This window comes from Punctularia strigosozonata (assembly GCF_000264995.1).
Source record: "Punctularia strigosozonata HHB-11173 SS5 unplaced genomic scaffold PUNSTscaffold_5, whole genome shotgun sequence".
Taxonomy (NCBI): Eukaryota; Fungi; Basidiomycota; class Agaricomycetes; order Corticiales; family Punctulariaceae; genus Punctularia; species Punctularia strigosozonata.
Genome location: NW_006767437.1, coordinates 1,906,990 through 1,922,178, shown reverse-complemented (window position 1 = coordinate 1,922,178; position 15,189 = coordinate 1,906,990). Strand labels below are relative to the sequence as shown.

Sequence of the window (15,189 nt, the reverse complement as noted above, 5' to 3'; positions counted from 1 at the left end):
AGACGTTGGTACCCACGGCCACCATCATCGACCGGTCATTGGCTGGCACGCCGGTACCGATGCCGTTGAACCAAGGCTTGCAGCGACATCCTCCCCCCTTACCTGCAGAGATGCGCATTCACGCCTAGTTCGTGACACCCCTTCTTACATCTCTCTAGCCGTCTTGATGCATATCGCTATCATACTGGATCCGTCCCCTTTACCTTCTTGCTCGTCTAATCATCGTCATACACCAGCACCTACCGGAATACTACGTTCACTTATAATTGCCCGGTCCCTTCGTTCCCCGCCACGCATCCCTGCCTTCTTCACACTTTCTTCACTATCTATCACATATTTGCAAATCCGTCATGACATCCCTCTGCACTCTCATGTCCATCATCTATACTTTAACGCACAATCGCCGTCTTCTCGAAACCCCACAAACTCCCTCTCTCCCCATTATGAGCAATATCGCCACCATTTTTGTCCCTCCCCCTTGAGAGCCTGCCGGACACGCCGCTATCACCCATCTTTTTTTCGCGTTTGGTGTAATTTGTAGTACTAGCCGCACTTCCCTCATGTATTGCACGACTATTTATCGTGGATCAACGAGCCATCCCTTTCATCGAAGCCTCGATACAGTGGCTCGAGTGACAGAATTCTGGTTCTTTCGCGAAGGCGTTGTCAAAAGGGTAATTGTGGTGAACTTCCGCATTGTTCTCCGTTTGGAGCGTGTGTTCTAACCCGTTACTCGACGCGTACTGATATACATTCAATGCTGCTATTTTCGCTGCTACGGCAGAACCGGCATGCCCTATATGGATTTGGAGGCATCGTTGTCCGGGAAATAATCTGGAAGAAGATGCCTGCGACCTTGTCAGTAACCTCTAGTGTTCATAGCGTGTCGGTATGAGTACTGACTCGTAGACCTCTTTGTCCTTGTCGCTCCAGACGACGAAGATCACACGCTCGAGCTAATGAGTGGGAGGTTTAGTAGGTTCGTACCCAGATGGGAAGAAAGCACGCTGACTATATTCGCCGCTTGCTCGTTGTCCAAGAACTTTCTAACTTCGGTCAAGGCGATATGGGTGGCGTCTTTGATTGGATATCCGTATATGCCCGTGGAGATGGAGGGAAATGCCTGGGCAATGTTGAAAGACCAGCGTCGCGAAATACCGCGAAACGCTCACAATGTGTCGAAGGGAGTTTTCCGTGGCCAACTCGAGACTGCGGCGGTAGCAGGAGGCTAGTTGCGATGCCTTTGTTTCCACGTTCGAGGACGAGTACACCGGCCCGACAGTATGGATGACGTGCTTGCTGCAACATATCGGATGAGCTATAGAGGGTGCCACCGTCTGGATTATGCTGCATACCTTGGCAGCTTGTAACCTGAGAGGATACGGGGTCAATGCAATATATGCAGCGATGCTAGGGCAAGAATACCCTTCGTAATCTTTGCGTCTCCGGTCTCACAACCGTTCAGAGTGCGGCCTGGGGATTGGTGATGAACACGGGTGAGCGAGACCGCGAAGTAGGCACATACATTCTGCAAGGAGCTCTCGGCCAGCAGCAGCGTGGATAGCGCCATCCACTGGATCACGGCGCAGAGGGACATCAGCACGGTGGTAATCTGACCCCGGGACGTATGTTACGAACCTCCGCCTCCGCCGAGGAGGCTCTTGTTGGCGGCGTTCACTATGGAATCAACCTCGAGGTCCGTGATGTCTCCCTGCCTAGGAAACGAGTCGTCTTATACATGCATGTACGAACGTCGCGTTGACTGACCATAGAGAAACCCTGTCCAGAAGGGCCGCGTTCGCTGGATATCGCGGCTGAGCCACGGCTTTCAAAATAGCAGATTTATAGAGCTCCTTCAAAGTCGGGACCTGATTCAGACGGCAGTACATATCCTCTTGCTCTGACTCCGCCATAAGCAAATGTGATCGTAGAGTGTAAGCGATGGGTCGTCTGAGTGCGTCATTCGCGGATCACTTGCGGTGCACGGATGAGTGTAAAAGCCATGCAAGATCTTTCATGACCACCAGGCTCTCCCTTGACACACTCCCAGTAGAGGTATCCGTAAACTCACTCAAAGTCAATCGCGATGGCTCATTGTGACTACCCAGTTGCTCTACGAAGTTCAGTACCATGCGTTGTCCGAATGGCTCCCCTATACGTCGCAACACATCCGACGGGTCTTCCAAGTCGCTCCCCTTTCGGTGAGGGCCCAGTACCTTATCGGCAAGTACTACACGACCCGCACGCCTGCCACAAGAACCCGAGGAATCATCACGCTCGCCCTGCGCTATCCATTGTGCACCCGGGACGTGCTCGAAGCAATACTACGAGATGGCACATGCCCCGTTATCCCACTGTACGCTCCGGACCTTCCTCAGCGGCTGTTCCGCGAGCTATCACCCCGAAAAGACGGACCTTGGACTGTCAGAGATGAACCCCTACCCCTACTGCACTATCTATTTAACCACGATCGAATACCTCGACCGAACACCAATGCACATCAAGGCTTCGCGCTGACAATGGCGGTCCATGCGGGTTTCAGACCCCTGATCTCGTTCCTGTTGGAGAACGGTGCCGATCCTTCGTGGAAGGACGGCTTGGCCGTTCTCGTCGCCATCAAGCGCAAGGACCTTGACCTGGTGAAGATGCTTGTCGAGCGCAGCGGATCGTCCGTTGTAACGGACAATCCACCCACGTCCCAGGCAAGGAAGAGAAAGCGGGGCGAACGAGAGGTGGTGCGATCGTCCAGTAAACGACCAAGGCTCGAAGATCGTCTAAAGTGCAACGTGGAGATGTTAAGGATAGCGGTCAAAGAAGGCGCTATGGATATCGTGCAGTACCTTCGAGAAGAGAAGGGGTGTGTACCCGACATGAAGACGCTACGCATAATGTCTGTGTGATGCATCGGCTCGCACACATACGGCGGACGAATGACATTGGACCCATCTACTCGTTGTTCAGCTTCCACCAGAGCTTAGACTTCCTCTCCCAAAAATTTCTGACCCCATGTGTGAGCTATTTCTGTCCTCTTCCCCCTGCTATCTCAAATCATTAACGGCGTGCTTTAGAATCCCGTTCATATAACCTCTCATACGAAGTGGTGTACAAATGGGAAATACAGCGATGCGTGTACAGATCATGACATGAAACAGTGCGCGATGCGTGTAGTGACATACAAAAACATTCGAAAAGCAGATAAATGAGGCCGAAAATACCAACGAAGTGCGTGAAACGGGAGGATGGTGCGTAATCAGATGTCGTCGATGTCGACTTCGCCTTCGTCGCCGAACTCGAATGTGCACTCGCCCTCCTCGTCTCCGAAGGTGTCGGTCTCGTTGATCTTGGCGTTTTCGGGCAGCTCGCCGTAAGCTTTCACTGCGACATCAGACCATCAGTAAGGGGGCTGCGCGAGCGCTTAAAAGATGGGCAGAACGAGTCGTGATGTACTTACAGCTCCGCGCCTCATCCGCGGTGTATTTAACGATGACGTCCGCCTTGTCATCCTGGAAGTCTCGGAGCGAGAGTAGGATAATATCTCCTTGGTTAATCCAAACCTAAATCACAGACCGGCAAAACTTAGCCATAGCAGCGGAGCACGGCAAGAGAACGGTATACCTTCTTGCGCATCTTGCCACGGATGTGCGCTAACCGCTTCTCTCCGTCAAAGCAGACGGCCTCCAGCCGACCGTTGCCCAACATCTTGGTGACCTGAGCGTACTCCTGGCCATCCTCCCTGAAAACGAGTTCACGCTTGTCATCGTCGTTTTCGTTCTTTCCCCTTCTCCGATTCTTTCCACCCTTTCCTTTATTCTATGGAGAAACGGGCAAGACCATGAGTAAAGAGCGCATCCAGTGAAGATCAGATCATTTAGATCGACTTCATGCCAGGTGGGTGACGTTGTATGGACGCCCTACGAACCTTCGGCATATCGAGTGGAGATCAAAGTCTCTTGTGACCCCGGTGTCGCAAGTCGTCGAAAGGCGACGGCGTGAAGTGGTAGTGGTCGGAGGGCAAGTGCAAGTCAGCGATGGACAGCCCCGGTGCCGCAAAAGGCTCTGACTCTAAGATATAGCGTCGATAACGTGACCTCGTACTTCTAAGGTAGGCCGCATACGCGTTGAACCCCTCGCACGCGGCTGTGCGTGACAAAAGACGTAATACGCGCGCAAAGTCGTTTCTTGCTCTGACAGAAAAGCTTTCGCTCGAAGGGATGCTGATATTAAAGAGATGTGTACGACACGGTAGTCATAGAGCTATAGGGAAAATTCTTGTGTAAGATCTTCGAGAGGAGAGGGGAGCCAATCGCCATGTACTGCCTTCAGTGCGCGTGCGGGCATCTCAACATCTTTCTTTCGTACCACTGTCATTAAGCTATGGCCGTCGCCGTAGTTCCTCAGGCATGATATCAGCTTAGTGCAAGCATCCGGCCGCTATGCCGTACAAGAAAGGTCGTTGGCGCAAATTCAATCTTGGCCGCTATGCATGACCTGGCAGGCACAATGAAGTTGACAGCGCAGAGGAGGACAAAGAGAATGTACGTGGCAAACTGCTTGCATCTGACTACTGGCCACTTACGCTGTCAGCAGCATATCCCAGTTAACCCATCACTGCGAAGGAAAACACTCAAGCGTACCCACTCGTCGTCCTCAATTGACCCACGTCCGTGCAAATTCCAACATGTCGAAGTCATGTTGCCTATCTTTGTACTTGCTTCAGATTTGCCAATCGCTCTCGTCGCTTCGTTGACGCCTACTACAAGGGTCTTAATGGTGCCCAGGCTGTAGTGTACCGTAAGTCTGACCTGGGTCAATGACCGTGCAGATCTACCGAGGTAATTCACCTGTGATTGACCGGTCAATCTCGTGGGGCCTGAGAGAGGGTGGTAAATGTGTGTAATTGTGAACCAGCTGTGGCGCTGCGGCGGGTGTCCGACAAGCCCGATGTGAGGACGTGCAGATATCGTGTTACGGGTAGTTGCAGATGTTTTGTTCGCAAATTGTACTACGACAGTTTACAATCCACTTGCATCATGACAGAACCTCCTCTCCAAGCCGACGAGCTCTCAGACAGCGTGCTCGAAAAGCTGGCATACCTTCGGCTCCTGATCAGTTCAAAAAATCTTCCCGACAATATCCCTGTTGCCGATGTGCATTACAAGTTCAACGAATTCGCGGTCGATCAAGATTGGCTCAAAGAGCTTGAAGATGTTCCATCAGCAGTTAATCGCGGCCTCGAGATCAAACTCGGCTCACGAGCTGCAGGTCCTATTCAATTCGTCGAGAAGGGACCAGGGCTTGACTATCTCCCCATCCTCCTGGAGGATTTTATGTCGATGTATCCGGGTCATGCGGTGCTTGAGAAGTGGTTGGATGATTTGATCGATGCTGCGAAGGATCTTTACACACGGGAAAAGAAGGAGGTGCATAAGAATTATGCCTGTTATAGCGCCGTGGGACTCACACCTCCCAAGCTTCCGTCGTTGGAGGATGCAATGTCTATTCGAGCTCCAGATGCCCCAGCTGCGAAGAAGAAGAGAAGGGTACATCACCATCGAGATACGAAGATCCTCACCGATACACACGACTCAGATTTCGAAGATACCAGTGAAGTCATTCCAAATTCCCGGCGACGTGGTGGCAACCAGACACATCCGCTTCTGCTCAAAGTCAGTGTTCCGTGCTTTCCCAAGGGCAAAAGTGTGAACCTCGAAGCCAAGTGTATTCGTTGCTTAGGCAGTAGTGGGTGCGCGACACACTGGGTGTTTCCTCGGAACCAGACACGGATTTTTCATCATGCCAAGGACTGCAAGTACCTTGACCGTGGGGTACGGCGAAGCATCCTCGAGTTTCTTGCACAGAAAGCAGACAAGAATGGTGCTCCCCGTGCTGTGGTGCCGCCGAGTAGCGAAGTAATTGTTAGCTCGGCGTCTGAGTCTGATGATGAAGCACCACCGTCGAAGAAGCACAAGCCGGAGAAGGGAGGTGACCAGAACAGAGGTGAAGGTGGATTGCATGCAAAGGCTGTAGCCACAGGTCGGTTGAAACTGGCTGAACGCGCGAACCACGACCTTGTTGTGTTCTTGACTTGCTGTGGTATTGCTCCCGACGTGGCCGACTCAACCTTCTTCAAAAAGTATACAGCAACGCTCAACTCTTCATACAATCCACCGTCCGCGTCCAAGCTCACAGAAAGTCTCATACCGTTCCATGCGGCGCAAATCCATGTATCTGTGGTCCGGTTTCTTCAGGAGAACCACAACCTCACGATCTCCTTTGATGGTGGTACTTCACGCAAGAAATCTGGATACACTGTACACATATGGACCCAAGATCGTCGTGCATTTCTGATGGACATCGACAATGCGTCAAGGTTGAGTCATACTGGCCGGTATATCTATGAACGTCTTGAGGAGGTACGTCGTTCACAATATCTGATATGCATGCATTGAAATCCTACCTACGTAGTGGTTCCTTGAGATTGGACCATCACGTTTCTCCGCTGTAGTATCCGATGACACTGGCAATACACGAAAATGTCGTCGGATTGTGAAAGACAACCAACCACATATTCTCAATCTTCAAGACTGTACACATTTGCTGAGAAACACCTCCAAGGAGCTCCAACGTGTTGCAGAATTCATACCGGTAAAGAATAGTAATCTCAGAATATGCATCAGCTCAATGGCTACCGCAGATTGTCGCCCAAGTCAGAGGTATAGCGACATATATGTCGCATGCAGGGTGGGAGCTGGAGCACTTCAACCTCACAAGGGCGAAGCTGGGTATCACCTGAGGCCTGGAATGGATTGCTGACCACCGATTTGCCACTATGTATTGGACCAGGCTCTCAATCGAACGTGGTCTTCCCGCATTCCGTGCAATCGTCGGGAGCCCAGAGCTAGAGGTTGAAATTGGGGTAAGCTAACTATGCACGGAGATCATGGTATATACACTGATGCTACACAGGATTATACTGATCTCTTCCGGGCGAACACGGTCGAGACGGCAGCATTTGAAAAAGCGCTACAGAAACTCCTGTCCGTACTTGGTCCAGTCGCTTGCGCCATTCAGTGCTTGGAGTCTTCGAAGGCTACGCTAGCTGATGTTTACATCTTCTGGCTTGCCATTGTTGCGCATCTCGATGAACTATTCCGTTCAAAATCTCTGCGCTATGAGCCGGAGACCATTGAAGCTGTCAGAGAAATTGTCAACCGCCGCTTTCATCAACAGATCAATGCATCAGATGACGATGCCTACATTGCTTGCTTCTTCTTAGATCCTCGTAAGTCTCCAGAACGTGGGTTTCACAGAAGGCTAACAAAACAATGCTGGCTGCCCCCTGTGTACAGCAAATCCGCAGAAAATCAGGTGGCATTGTACTCAATATCACCAATAGGGCACATGCTAGACTGTGTACAAGCTTATACCCGCAACCATCCTTGCGCGTACACGCCTCCTCCGTGTACATACTTCCATTAGAGCAAGGACCTCTCTGACGAGTACGATGGTACTTTCATGCGTACAGCAGACAGCGTCACAACGGTTGTACGCAGTACATGTAACAGATCACTATCCCGTGTACACGCCCAGCCTGGAGCGCGTACACGCACAACCCGCATTCCAATCGGCATACATAACACAGAACACATGTACATGTACAGCCCCAATGACAGGCGGTAGGCCGAAGTTCGGCAGCAGAAGTCACTCGCATGTAGCAAGTTCGGGCCGGTGAAGGCGAAAAGTCAATGAACCGAGCCCGGTCCAGTACACGACCGCCGCGCCGCGAACAGAACCGGCGACCGGCAGCACCCGGGATAAACATCAGCAGGGGGTCAGACACTTCCGATCCAGACTGGGAATGCGAGAGCGACTGGCGCCGCGGCGCGCGGACCCTGCGCGCGTTGGAGACAGCCAGACGACGCGGTAACCGCCACGTGGATGGACGACGGGTGGCGCCACATGGATGGATGACGAGTGGCACCACGTGGATGGACGACGGGTGGCGCCACGTGGATGGACGACGGGTGGCGCCACGTGGATGGATGACGGGTGGCACCACGTGGATGGACGACGGGTGGCACCACGTGGATGGACGACGGGTGGCGCCACGTGGATGGACGACGGGTGGCGCCACGTGGATGGACAACGGGTGGCGCCACGTGGATGGACGACGGGTGGCGCCACGTAGGACGGCTGGCGACGATACGGCACCGCGGCACACGGACCCGGCTTGGGTCGGAAACGGCCGGACAATGCAGCACCCGCCACGTGGATAGATAACATGTGGCGCCGCTGGCCACGATAGAGAGGATGGCGCTGCAACGCGTGAACCCCGCGCGCGAGCAGCCCGCGTAGTGACCGGACCCAGTGCAGCATCACCGCATTCCACAGCGGGAGATGTCGCGGCATAAGTTGTCATCACGGCCATGACGGGGACGCCAGTACACAGCTTCTGATGATGTGGCAATGCGAGCAACTGTGGGTCCGCAACGACATATCGGAGGACGGACCGAGACACATGGCGGCGCCATAGCATGTGGAGCGACGACTCCTACGTCCGACCAAACCCGGCACGACACAACCGGACTCCTCCGTGGAAGAGACACCGCAATCCGAGGCAATGATGCGGCGATGCGAACGACTGCGGGTCGGCAACATATGTCATATCGGAAGGCGGACCGAGACAGATGGCAGTGCTCTAGCGTGCGGAGCGACGACTCCGATGCAACGACCAAACCTGAGCCGCCACATCCAATACGGTTACGAAGTGCCAATGTCCTGCCCAGCAGCGTGAGCCTCAAGCTCGGCAGAATACCGTAACGTACATACCAACAAAGGATAAGAGAGGTCAGACAGTTCTACCCTCAGGGGTATAGCTTCGCGCAACCGGGAAAACATAGAAGGCGAGCGACCAGTCCTGAAACCACCTCATAATACACCACTTTCTGTCAACCCAATGCCCCACGTTAGCACAAAGGAAACACTGCGCATCACTTGCATGCGCACCTGAAAGCAGCACACTGGCCCTACCCTGGCACAGTGACCCCGTCCTGCGACGATGCAACGCGGGTATCAAGGACTGTGCAAAAGCATAAGCTAGATGCTGTATGAATTGGCGAGACGGTACGCACGTGTAGGACGGTCAACTCCAAACATCGCAGACACTGCACGGACCGACCCAATCAAGATCCAGCCCGGGATGTAGCAGGACGACATGGTCAAGGATGAATGTTGGCTATGCTATGCACTGAAACTATGTATACCGTTTTGTCAACACACAGGTAAGCACAGGGCTCACAGTTACACACCTCGTAGCACTAAACGCATCCTCAACACAGCGCGATCTTCGCACGGCCCACAACGATGATGACATCGAATTCCTGCCACTATTGCAGACGCCGCATGGACCGATCCGACCAACCCAGCTTAGGGTCGGCAAGAACAACTTCGCCGTCAACGCCGTGTCATACTTGTGGGACTCGAACTATGTGACGCGCCGCGTCAGCGCAAACACATACGTGGCGGGCACAATCACGCACCTGCTAGCACTGGGTGCCGCACAGCGATCCAATGCATGGAATGCCTGCCCAGGAGTGTAAGCGAAGAGCGACACGAACAGGCGATACAGTACTCACCAATGAGAGATAGTCAACCACCGAACTCTGGCATAACATGAACCCATGACGACATCCAGCTTAGGATATACAAGCACAACGTCAGTCGACCTATGCATCATACCGCGTCAGCGCTAATGTATACACAATGAACAGTCACAGACCTGCTGGCGCTAGACGCAAGCTTTCTACCCAGCACGACCTTCCGAAGCCACACGACGACAGGGGAAGTCCTACCCAAAAGAGAAAGACGTCAGCCACTACCATGCAAATGTGCCATATTACTCACTAATGCGGGATGGTCGACCAAAGCGATGACGTGGCATGGGTCCATTCCTCCGACAGGAGGCTGGTGATGAAGGCCGTCGAATGGTTCAGAGGTGTGTCGTGCTCGACCTACGTAACACCACGTCAGCCCAATCATACGCGTAAGGGATACATGACACGCACCTGCTGGCGCTGAGCGCACCCTCATGCCTTCCCATACAGATGAAACGGATCCAGTAATGTTCGACTGGTATGCATGAGCCAGATCCCTGAAGACTGTACGTGACGAGCGTAAGTGGGGAAGTCTGCAGCGCAAGGCAATGACGAGGGGTGGTGAACAGGACACGCCGCCAGCGTCGTGGGCTGCAACAGACGTGCCCACGACACGTAGAAGGGAGAGGGAGGAAGTTAAGAGGGAAAAGCGGAGGCGATGCGCTTATGAACCTCTCTTGCGATGCACGTGATTTCACCGCACGTGCTAGCACTAACCGAGGGTACAATGTACAGGTACAAGACACGCTACTGGGTGCTTAGATATATACTGTAATCTATCACGTCCGAGTCAACAGTGTCTCTCACTTTCCCCCCGGGTTCCTCCTCGAGGTCCTCCTCGATCTCCCCCTCAGCGCCTTCTTCGCCCTCGTCATCCACAGAGTCATCGGCGTCCAGCTCATCCCCTGCAGCGTCTGACAATTTCTTCCCTTGAGACGCGGGCGGACGACCAGGAACGGGCACAGTTGTAGACGCGGATGCGTGATATTGTGATAGCCAGGTCTGCCCTAGACCAGCCCTATTCAGTAGTGGCTTCCATCGACGCACGAACGCTTCTGCGAGTGCGCGACAGAGACTAGCCTGCCGATAGGCGTAGCAGTCTGCACCACGAGAGATGTCCGCAGCGCAGACACTGGTGACACCGTCGGTGGATCGTGTTCGGGAGCCGATTGTAGACTCCCAAGTGCGTGCCTGCCAGTTGAGGAATGCGATAACGCGCCGCATTTCTTCAACCAGGAGTTGCACTTCTTCGTGCCACCGGAATGCGCGTGCACGAGATCCCGCCCACATATATAACATCGTATCATCTAGTTCTTTGTCGGATTCAACCCTGGGGCCGTCCGAGGAAGCTTCAAGGTTGAGCGCCGTTCTGACTAGTCGTCCTCGGGATCGCCAGATCCATGAATCCTCGCGGCGTCCTTCGCTCTCGTCCTCCTCCGGGTATGGGCCACGGACATCGTCGTTTTCAAGCTCATGCAGGAAGTTCTTCCAATCCCCATCAGGGCTAAGCGTTAGAAGGGCGAGACGCGCATCGCGGTACTTGATGACGAGAAGCTGGATTTTGCGGCCGATGTTTTGCAAAATAGCATGCGATCGAGTCTTTGCGGACGTAGATCCAGATACCTGAACCCTGTATTTGTGGATAAGACCCATGAGCGATCGCCGCATCTTGCAGATGGCCTCGAGAGTGTCCGCTGCCTCGGCTATGCGCATCTGGAGCTCGGTCTTGACCAGATCTCGGATACATCCGGTGGACCTGAGTTGGTCAGACCCGAGCGAAGAGGGAAGGTGTATGAATCCTAGGCCTCGGGAGCTCGGAGCGTCCTGGACTGCGTTCTCTCCTGGCATCATGACAATGCACGGCATGTATACTGGCGCGACGTCTGCTAAGTTCCTCACGTCGCGTTGCAACGCCTCGCACTTCCGTTGTAGATCAGGCAGTACGCGGTGATGCTCCGATCGCTGGATGTCGGTCTCTTGCTTTAATGCGCGCCTACTCGCAGCGTAAGCCAAGCGTTCCATTTGTAAGAGGGAAAACTTACCGTCTGTCCAGAAGTTTCAGGGCCTGCTGTACATATTTTGCCGGCGAAATATCATGGTCCGGCTCAAGTGCATTCAATGAAGCCTTCTCCTCCTGTTCTAGTTTTTTCCGAACTTGATCGAAGGTCTGCACTGCACATCAAACGTCAGTGTCGCAGAGAGTCGACTTGCACCACGCTTACATAGCTCAGGTTCTGCGTAGGGGTCCTTGCCCTGCTTCTTGTCACGTTCGAATGCCTTCACCAGCTTCGTCCATCTTTCCACTGTCGGTCGGTCGAAGGTTGCGTCAAGCTCGTCAAATAGCTGCCGATGTTTGCTCCTTTGATCCAGCGCTTCGGTGAGTGAGCGGTACATGTTGATACCTGCGTAGGTGATTAGATTTTGCCAAAGACTGAAAGCGAAGGAAGTACCCATATTCATCTTCATCATGTGGTTCCAATTGCCCATATGATCCTCAAGAGTGACACGTCGAGCGGCTGGAGCCATCTCGACTATGCTCGTCGCAACCCCACCTAGATGCGCCCATAATTGCTCGATGGTTTCTGCGTGAGTGCGACCAACGTGAGGCGTGTGCTGGAAGTCGTACAATCTTCGGCATTTGGGACCATGGGTGTGAATATGTAACTTCGGTAGCAAGAAGACAAAGACCATCTTGGCGAATTCGGCCACCCAACTCGGGTCATAGTTTCGCTGCAGTCGGTCCATGAGGTGGATTGACCAGGAACAGGCAATGTCATAAGAGGCGATGATGAACGACAGCGCGCATCCGAAGATCGTTGTCCAGAAGATATAGTCCATCGTGACTTGTCTATCAAAAAAGTGCTTTCAGAAGGGATGTGGGACCAAGAGAAAGGAGGACGCACCGTTCGCCCCTTGTTAAATCAGCCACACCGTTCTTCCTGACCAGCGAGTGCCGAGCGCACACGGCCCCGCCAAGTCCAGTGACAAGAAGGGTTCGCCCGCTGTTCTTCGTGTTCATCTGGCTGACCGCGTTGTGATGCGAGTCGCACGGCTCGACATCATCCTAAAACATAGGGGTCAGTCTCAGCGATGGTAACGACATTATATCAATCGTAATTACCTCCGGTGCTTCATCGGAGCACGAGTCCAGGTGCTCACGGTACTTCTCCTCCTTCACAAAGTAAGAAAGGCCATCGCCTAGAGGCGGGGCGGTGAAACCACGGTTCCTAAGCTTCAGCTTGAAACAGGCATCAATCGCGATGAATAAAGTATACATCCATCTAACGGAAACTGTGAGAGAGGCGCTCATAGGCAAGTGAACAATACGAACATGTTTGGATCCGTCTCCCATCTGTCGGGAAGGTTACGTCCAGGGTGCGGGCATGCGGGACATTCCACGGCAAGACCACCGTCAGGGGTACCGCTTACCCCTGTTGGATCATTCCCCCTCCCTGCCCTCTTCAGCATTTTGAGATGCCGCCATTGACGCGTGGCGAGGATGGCGTCATGGTATCTCCACTATTGATAGTGTTACTATCCGGACGCCCGCGCCAGCGAGATCACCTACCACACCGGGTGCATTGTTCATGTTATCCGTACATCGAATGATGGCCTGATAATAATCGTGGAGCGTGAGCTTGCCTTGTAAGGTGAGCAGGTGAAACAAGTTCAGAAACTCGAAGCTAAACACGGTTTGAGGCTCCGTCGAGGTAGCCGGAAAGAGCCGGAACGATAGCAACTGTTCGTATTTCAGTGCTGTTCCGCATCCGCAGAACATGACACGTAGCCGGTGATAGCCGTTTGTATGGAATGCCACGAAATTGCGATGAGCAGGCACAGGATTGCCGCACCGCTCGCCCAAGGGACACATGCGAAGAGTGTAGCCCAAGGAATCAAGGCTGGAATCCTCGAAGTATTTTTCATTCCAGCGCTGGCGGCTTGCGTAAGTCACAGATAGTAAGTCACGGTTCTTGCCTAACTCACCTCGAGCCGATGGAAGGGGAGATTCTCGTGCCTGCGTAGGCTACAGTCGTCGCACTGAACCGTGCAGCAGTCGATGCAGTCACGGCATCTGATCCGCGGCTGGGGGTTACCGCAGACCCGAGGCACACCCATTTCATCGTGAAGGATTGCTTGACACGTTGATAACTGACTGGGGTCGGGTGCTTCGGAAGCCATAAGACGATCGAGGTATTGATCACAACGAGGTATCCACCCTTCCATCTGTGACTGAAATGATATGAGAACGCTGATTCAACAGGAAACCATCTTCATAAACAGCGACACATACCGCGACAGGCTGCCTCTTGGCCGTCGGTTTTGCGCTGAAGTATTTGGCCGACGCAGAGCGAACAGGGGTAGAATTTTCTTTGCTTGGCGTCTGCCGTGCTTCAGCATCCTTGCTTGAGGATGCGAACATGGCTGGGTCGACAGGCGGCACGACGGAGGAGGTGTGTCGGAGTTGGGTACGCCCCTTATCATTCACGGACGGCCGTATTTGATGGACCGTTTCGGCGCCAACAACATGTACTCGCGGCCCGTTTTTCCCATTGCGCTTTCTCTTCATTGGGGAAGGTGCAGATGTATTCGCAAGAGCGCAAGGGGGAGGGGAGGGAGCGAGGAGGGTGAGGTCACGCTTGAATGGCCGTCAGTTGTTGATATAGCATGCAAAACGTGAATCATGCGCACTTCAATGCCGGCGACACGTAGGTGTGGCGTAGACGTGGCGTATGCCTAACACTATTTCATATCCGAAAGCCGTGATGTGCATGTATGCCCTCGAAGTAGCAAGGTTTCAACGTGCTTGCGTCCCGGTGCGAAAGTACGGCAAATCTCTCCCTCTATCATGGTCGTTGTTGATGAGCATGACGCCAACAATTGACACTATGGACGTACCGAGGACAACGAAGATGCCGGATCGAACCTGCACCATCGCACATGGAGACCTTGACTGCAACTTGTGGGCCATGTCAAGAAAGTAGGGCTATCTTGAAGACCCTTTACGTCCGGGCAGATAGGCGGTGAACACGATTGCCAACCTCTCGCCAGTCCCGCACCTGCCGCCCGCGCTTCACGTGTGAGAACTTGAAACGCAATATCGGGTATTCCTCCTCCCGCATATCCCTCCGTTTCCCTTATCGCGTCGATTTTGTCACTTAGTGTAGGCGCGAGTAACGTAGGGATAGAATATGATTGCGCAGATGGCACGACTCAATGCTCGCGGAACGCCTCGATCAAGGAAGGGTGTTCGAATCAGTACAGGAGGTTGATCGAAATTGGCTCTCTACCTGAGCAAATAGCAAGCGCACAGCTTTAAGAATGTGTTCCGTACGATACACAGCACACGAAGATCTATCGCGACACAGGTAACTAAATACGGCGAGACGGAGATGCACCGGATAATCGGGGGAATAATAAGTTCGACACACGTACGAGGTACTATACTAGAGACTCAGTGATGGAAGAAGCGGGAGGCGTGATCGCAAGGGATGAGATGAGATCAGATGCGAAAGACGGGGTGAGGACGAAGAGGATA

General features: G+C 53.3%; 5 protein-coding genes across 5 annotated transcripts; 2 read left to right on the top strand and 3 right to left on the bottom strand.

The window, feature by feature from the left end:
* Positions 1-669: 669 nt before the first annotated feature.
* On the bottom strand, positions 670-1,911 carry PUNSTDRAFT_101976 (A1pp-domain-containing protein). The gene is made up of 9 exons (XM_007383217.1): positions 1,768-1,911; positions 1,639-1,715; positions 1,526-1,573; positions 1,426-1,473; positions 1,356-1,371; positions 1,173-1,299; positions 1,013-1,123; positions 904-956; positions 670-848 (listed from the first exon to the last, which is right to left on the bottom strand). Exons 1-9 carry the CDS (start codon positions 1,887-1,889, stop codon positions 797-799), a joined length of 654 nt encoding a protein of 217 aa, XP_007383279.1. The 5' UTR covers positions 1,890-1,911; the 3' UTR covers positions 670-796.
* A 105-nt stretch (positions 1,912-2,016) lies between these two features.
* PUNSTDRAFT_133780 (uncharacterized protein) lies at positions 2,017-2,900 on the top strand (the record flags this gene model as incomplete). Its single annotated transcript, XM_007383216.1, has 2 exons — positions 2,017-2,055; positions 2,109-2,900. 2 exons carry the CDS (start codon positions 2,017-2,019, stop codon positions 2,898-2,900), a joined length of 831 nt encoding a protein of 276 aa, XP_007383278.1.
* A 350-nt stretch (positions 2,901-3,250) lies between these two features.
* On the bottom strand, positions 3,251-3,801 carry PUNSTDRAFT_65975 (nucleic acid-binding protein; the record flags this gene model as incomplete). The annotated part of the gene is made up of 3 exons (XM_007383215.1): positions 3,251-3,375; positions 3,452-3,554; positions 3,616-3,801. Coding segments are annotated over 3 exons (414 nt in total), but the record flags the coding sequence as incomplete, so codon positions are not given.
* A 2,664-nt stretch (positions 3,802-6,465) lies between these two features.
* PUNSTDRAFT_39177 (uncharacterized protein) lies at positions 6,466-7,233 on the top strand (the record flags this gene model as incomplete). The annotated part of the gene is made up of 3 exons (XM_007383214.1): positions 6,466-6,706; positions 6,795-6,904; positions 6,967-7,233. Coding segments are annotated over 3 exons (618 nt in total), but the record flags the coding sequence as incomplete, so codon positions are not given.
* A 2,669-nt stretch (positions 7,234-9,902) lies between these two features.
* PUNSTDRAFT_133777 (uncharacterized protein) lies at positions 9,903-14,073 on the bottom strand (the record flags this gene model as incomplete). Its single annotated transcript, XM_007383213.1, has 11 exons — positions 9,903-10,010; positions 10,461-11,646; positions 11,696-11,825; positions 11,876-12,055; positions 12,104-12,501; positions 12,557-12,717; positions 12,775-12,934; positions 12,985-13,172; positions 13,222-13,584; positions 13,638-13,877; positions 13,945-14,073. 11 exons carry the CDS (start codon positions 14,071-14,073, stop codon positions 9,903-9,905), a joined length of 3,243 nt encoding a protein of 1,080 aa, XP_007383275.1.
* Between the last annotated feature and the right edge of the window lie 1,116 nt (positions 14,074-15,189).

Coding starts and splice junctions, on each gene's coding strand:
- PUNSTDRAFT_101976 (XM_007383217.1), bottom strand. CDS start 1,889: ATGTACTGCCGTCTGAATCAGGTCCCGACTTTGAAGGAGCTCTATAAA. Junction 1,574..1,638: donor CCTCCTCGGCGGAGGCGGAG/GTTCGTAACATA, acceptor GCCGTGATCCAG/TGGATGGCGCTATCCACGCT. Junction 1,124..1,172: donor AAAACTCCCTTCGACACATT/GTGAGCGTTTCG, acceptor AACATTGCCCAG/GCATTTCCCTCCATCTCCAC.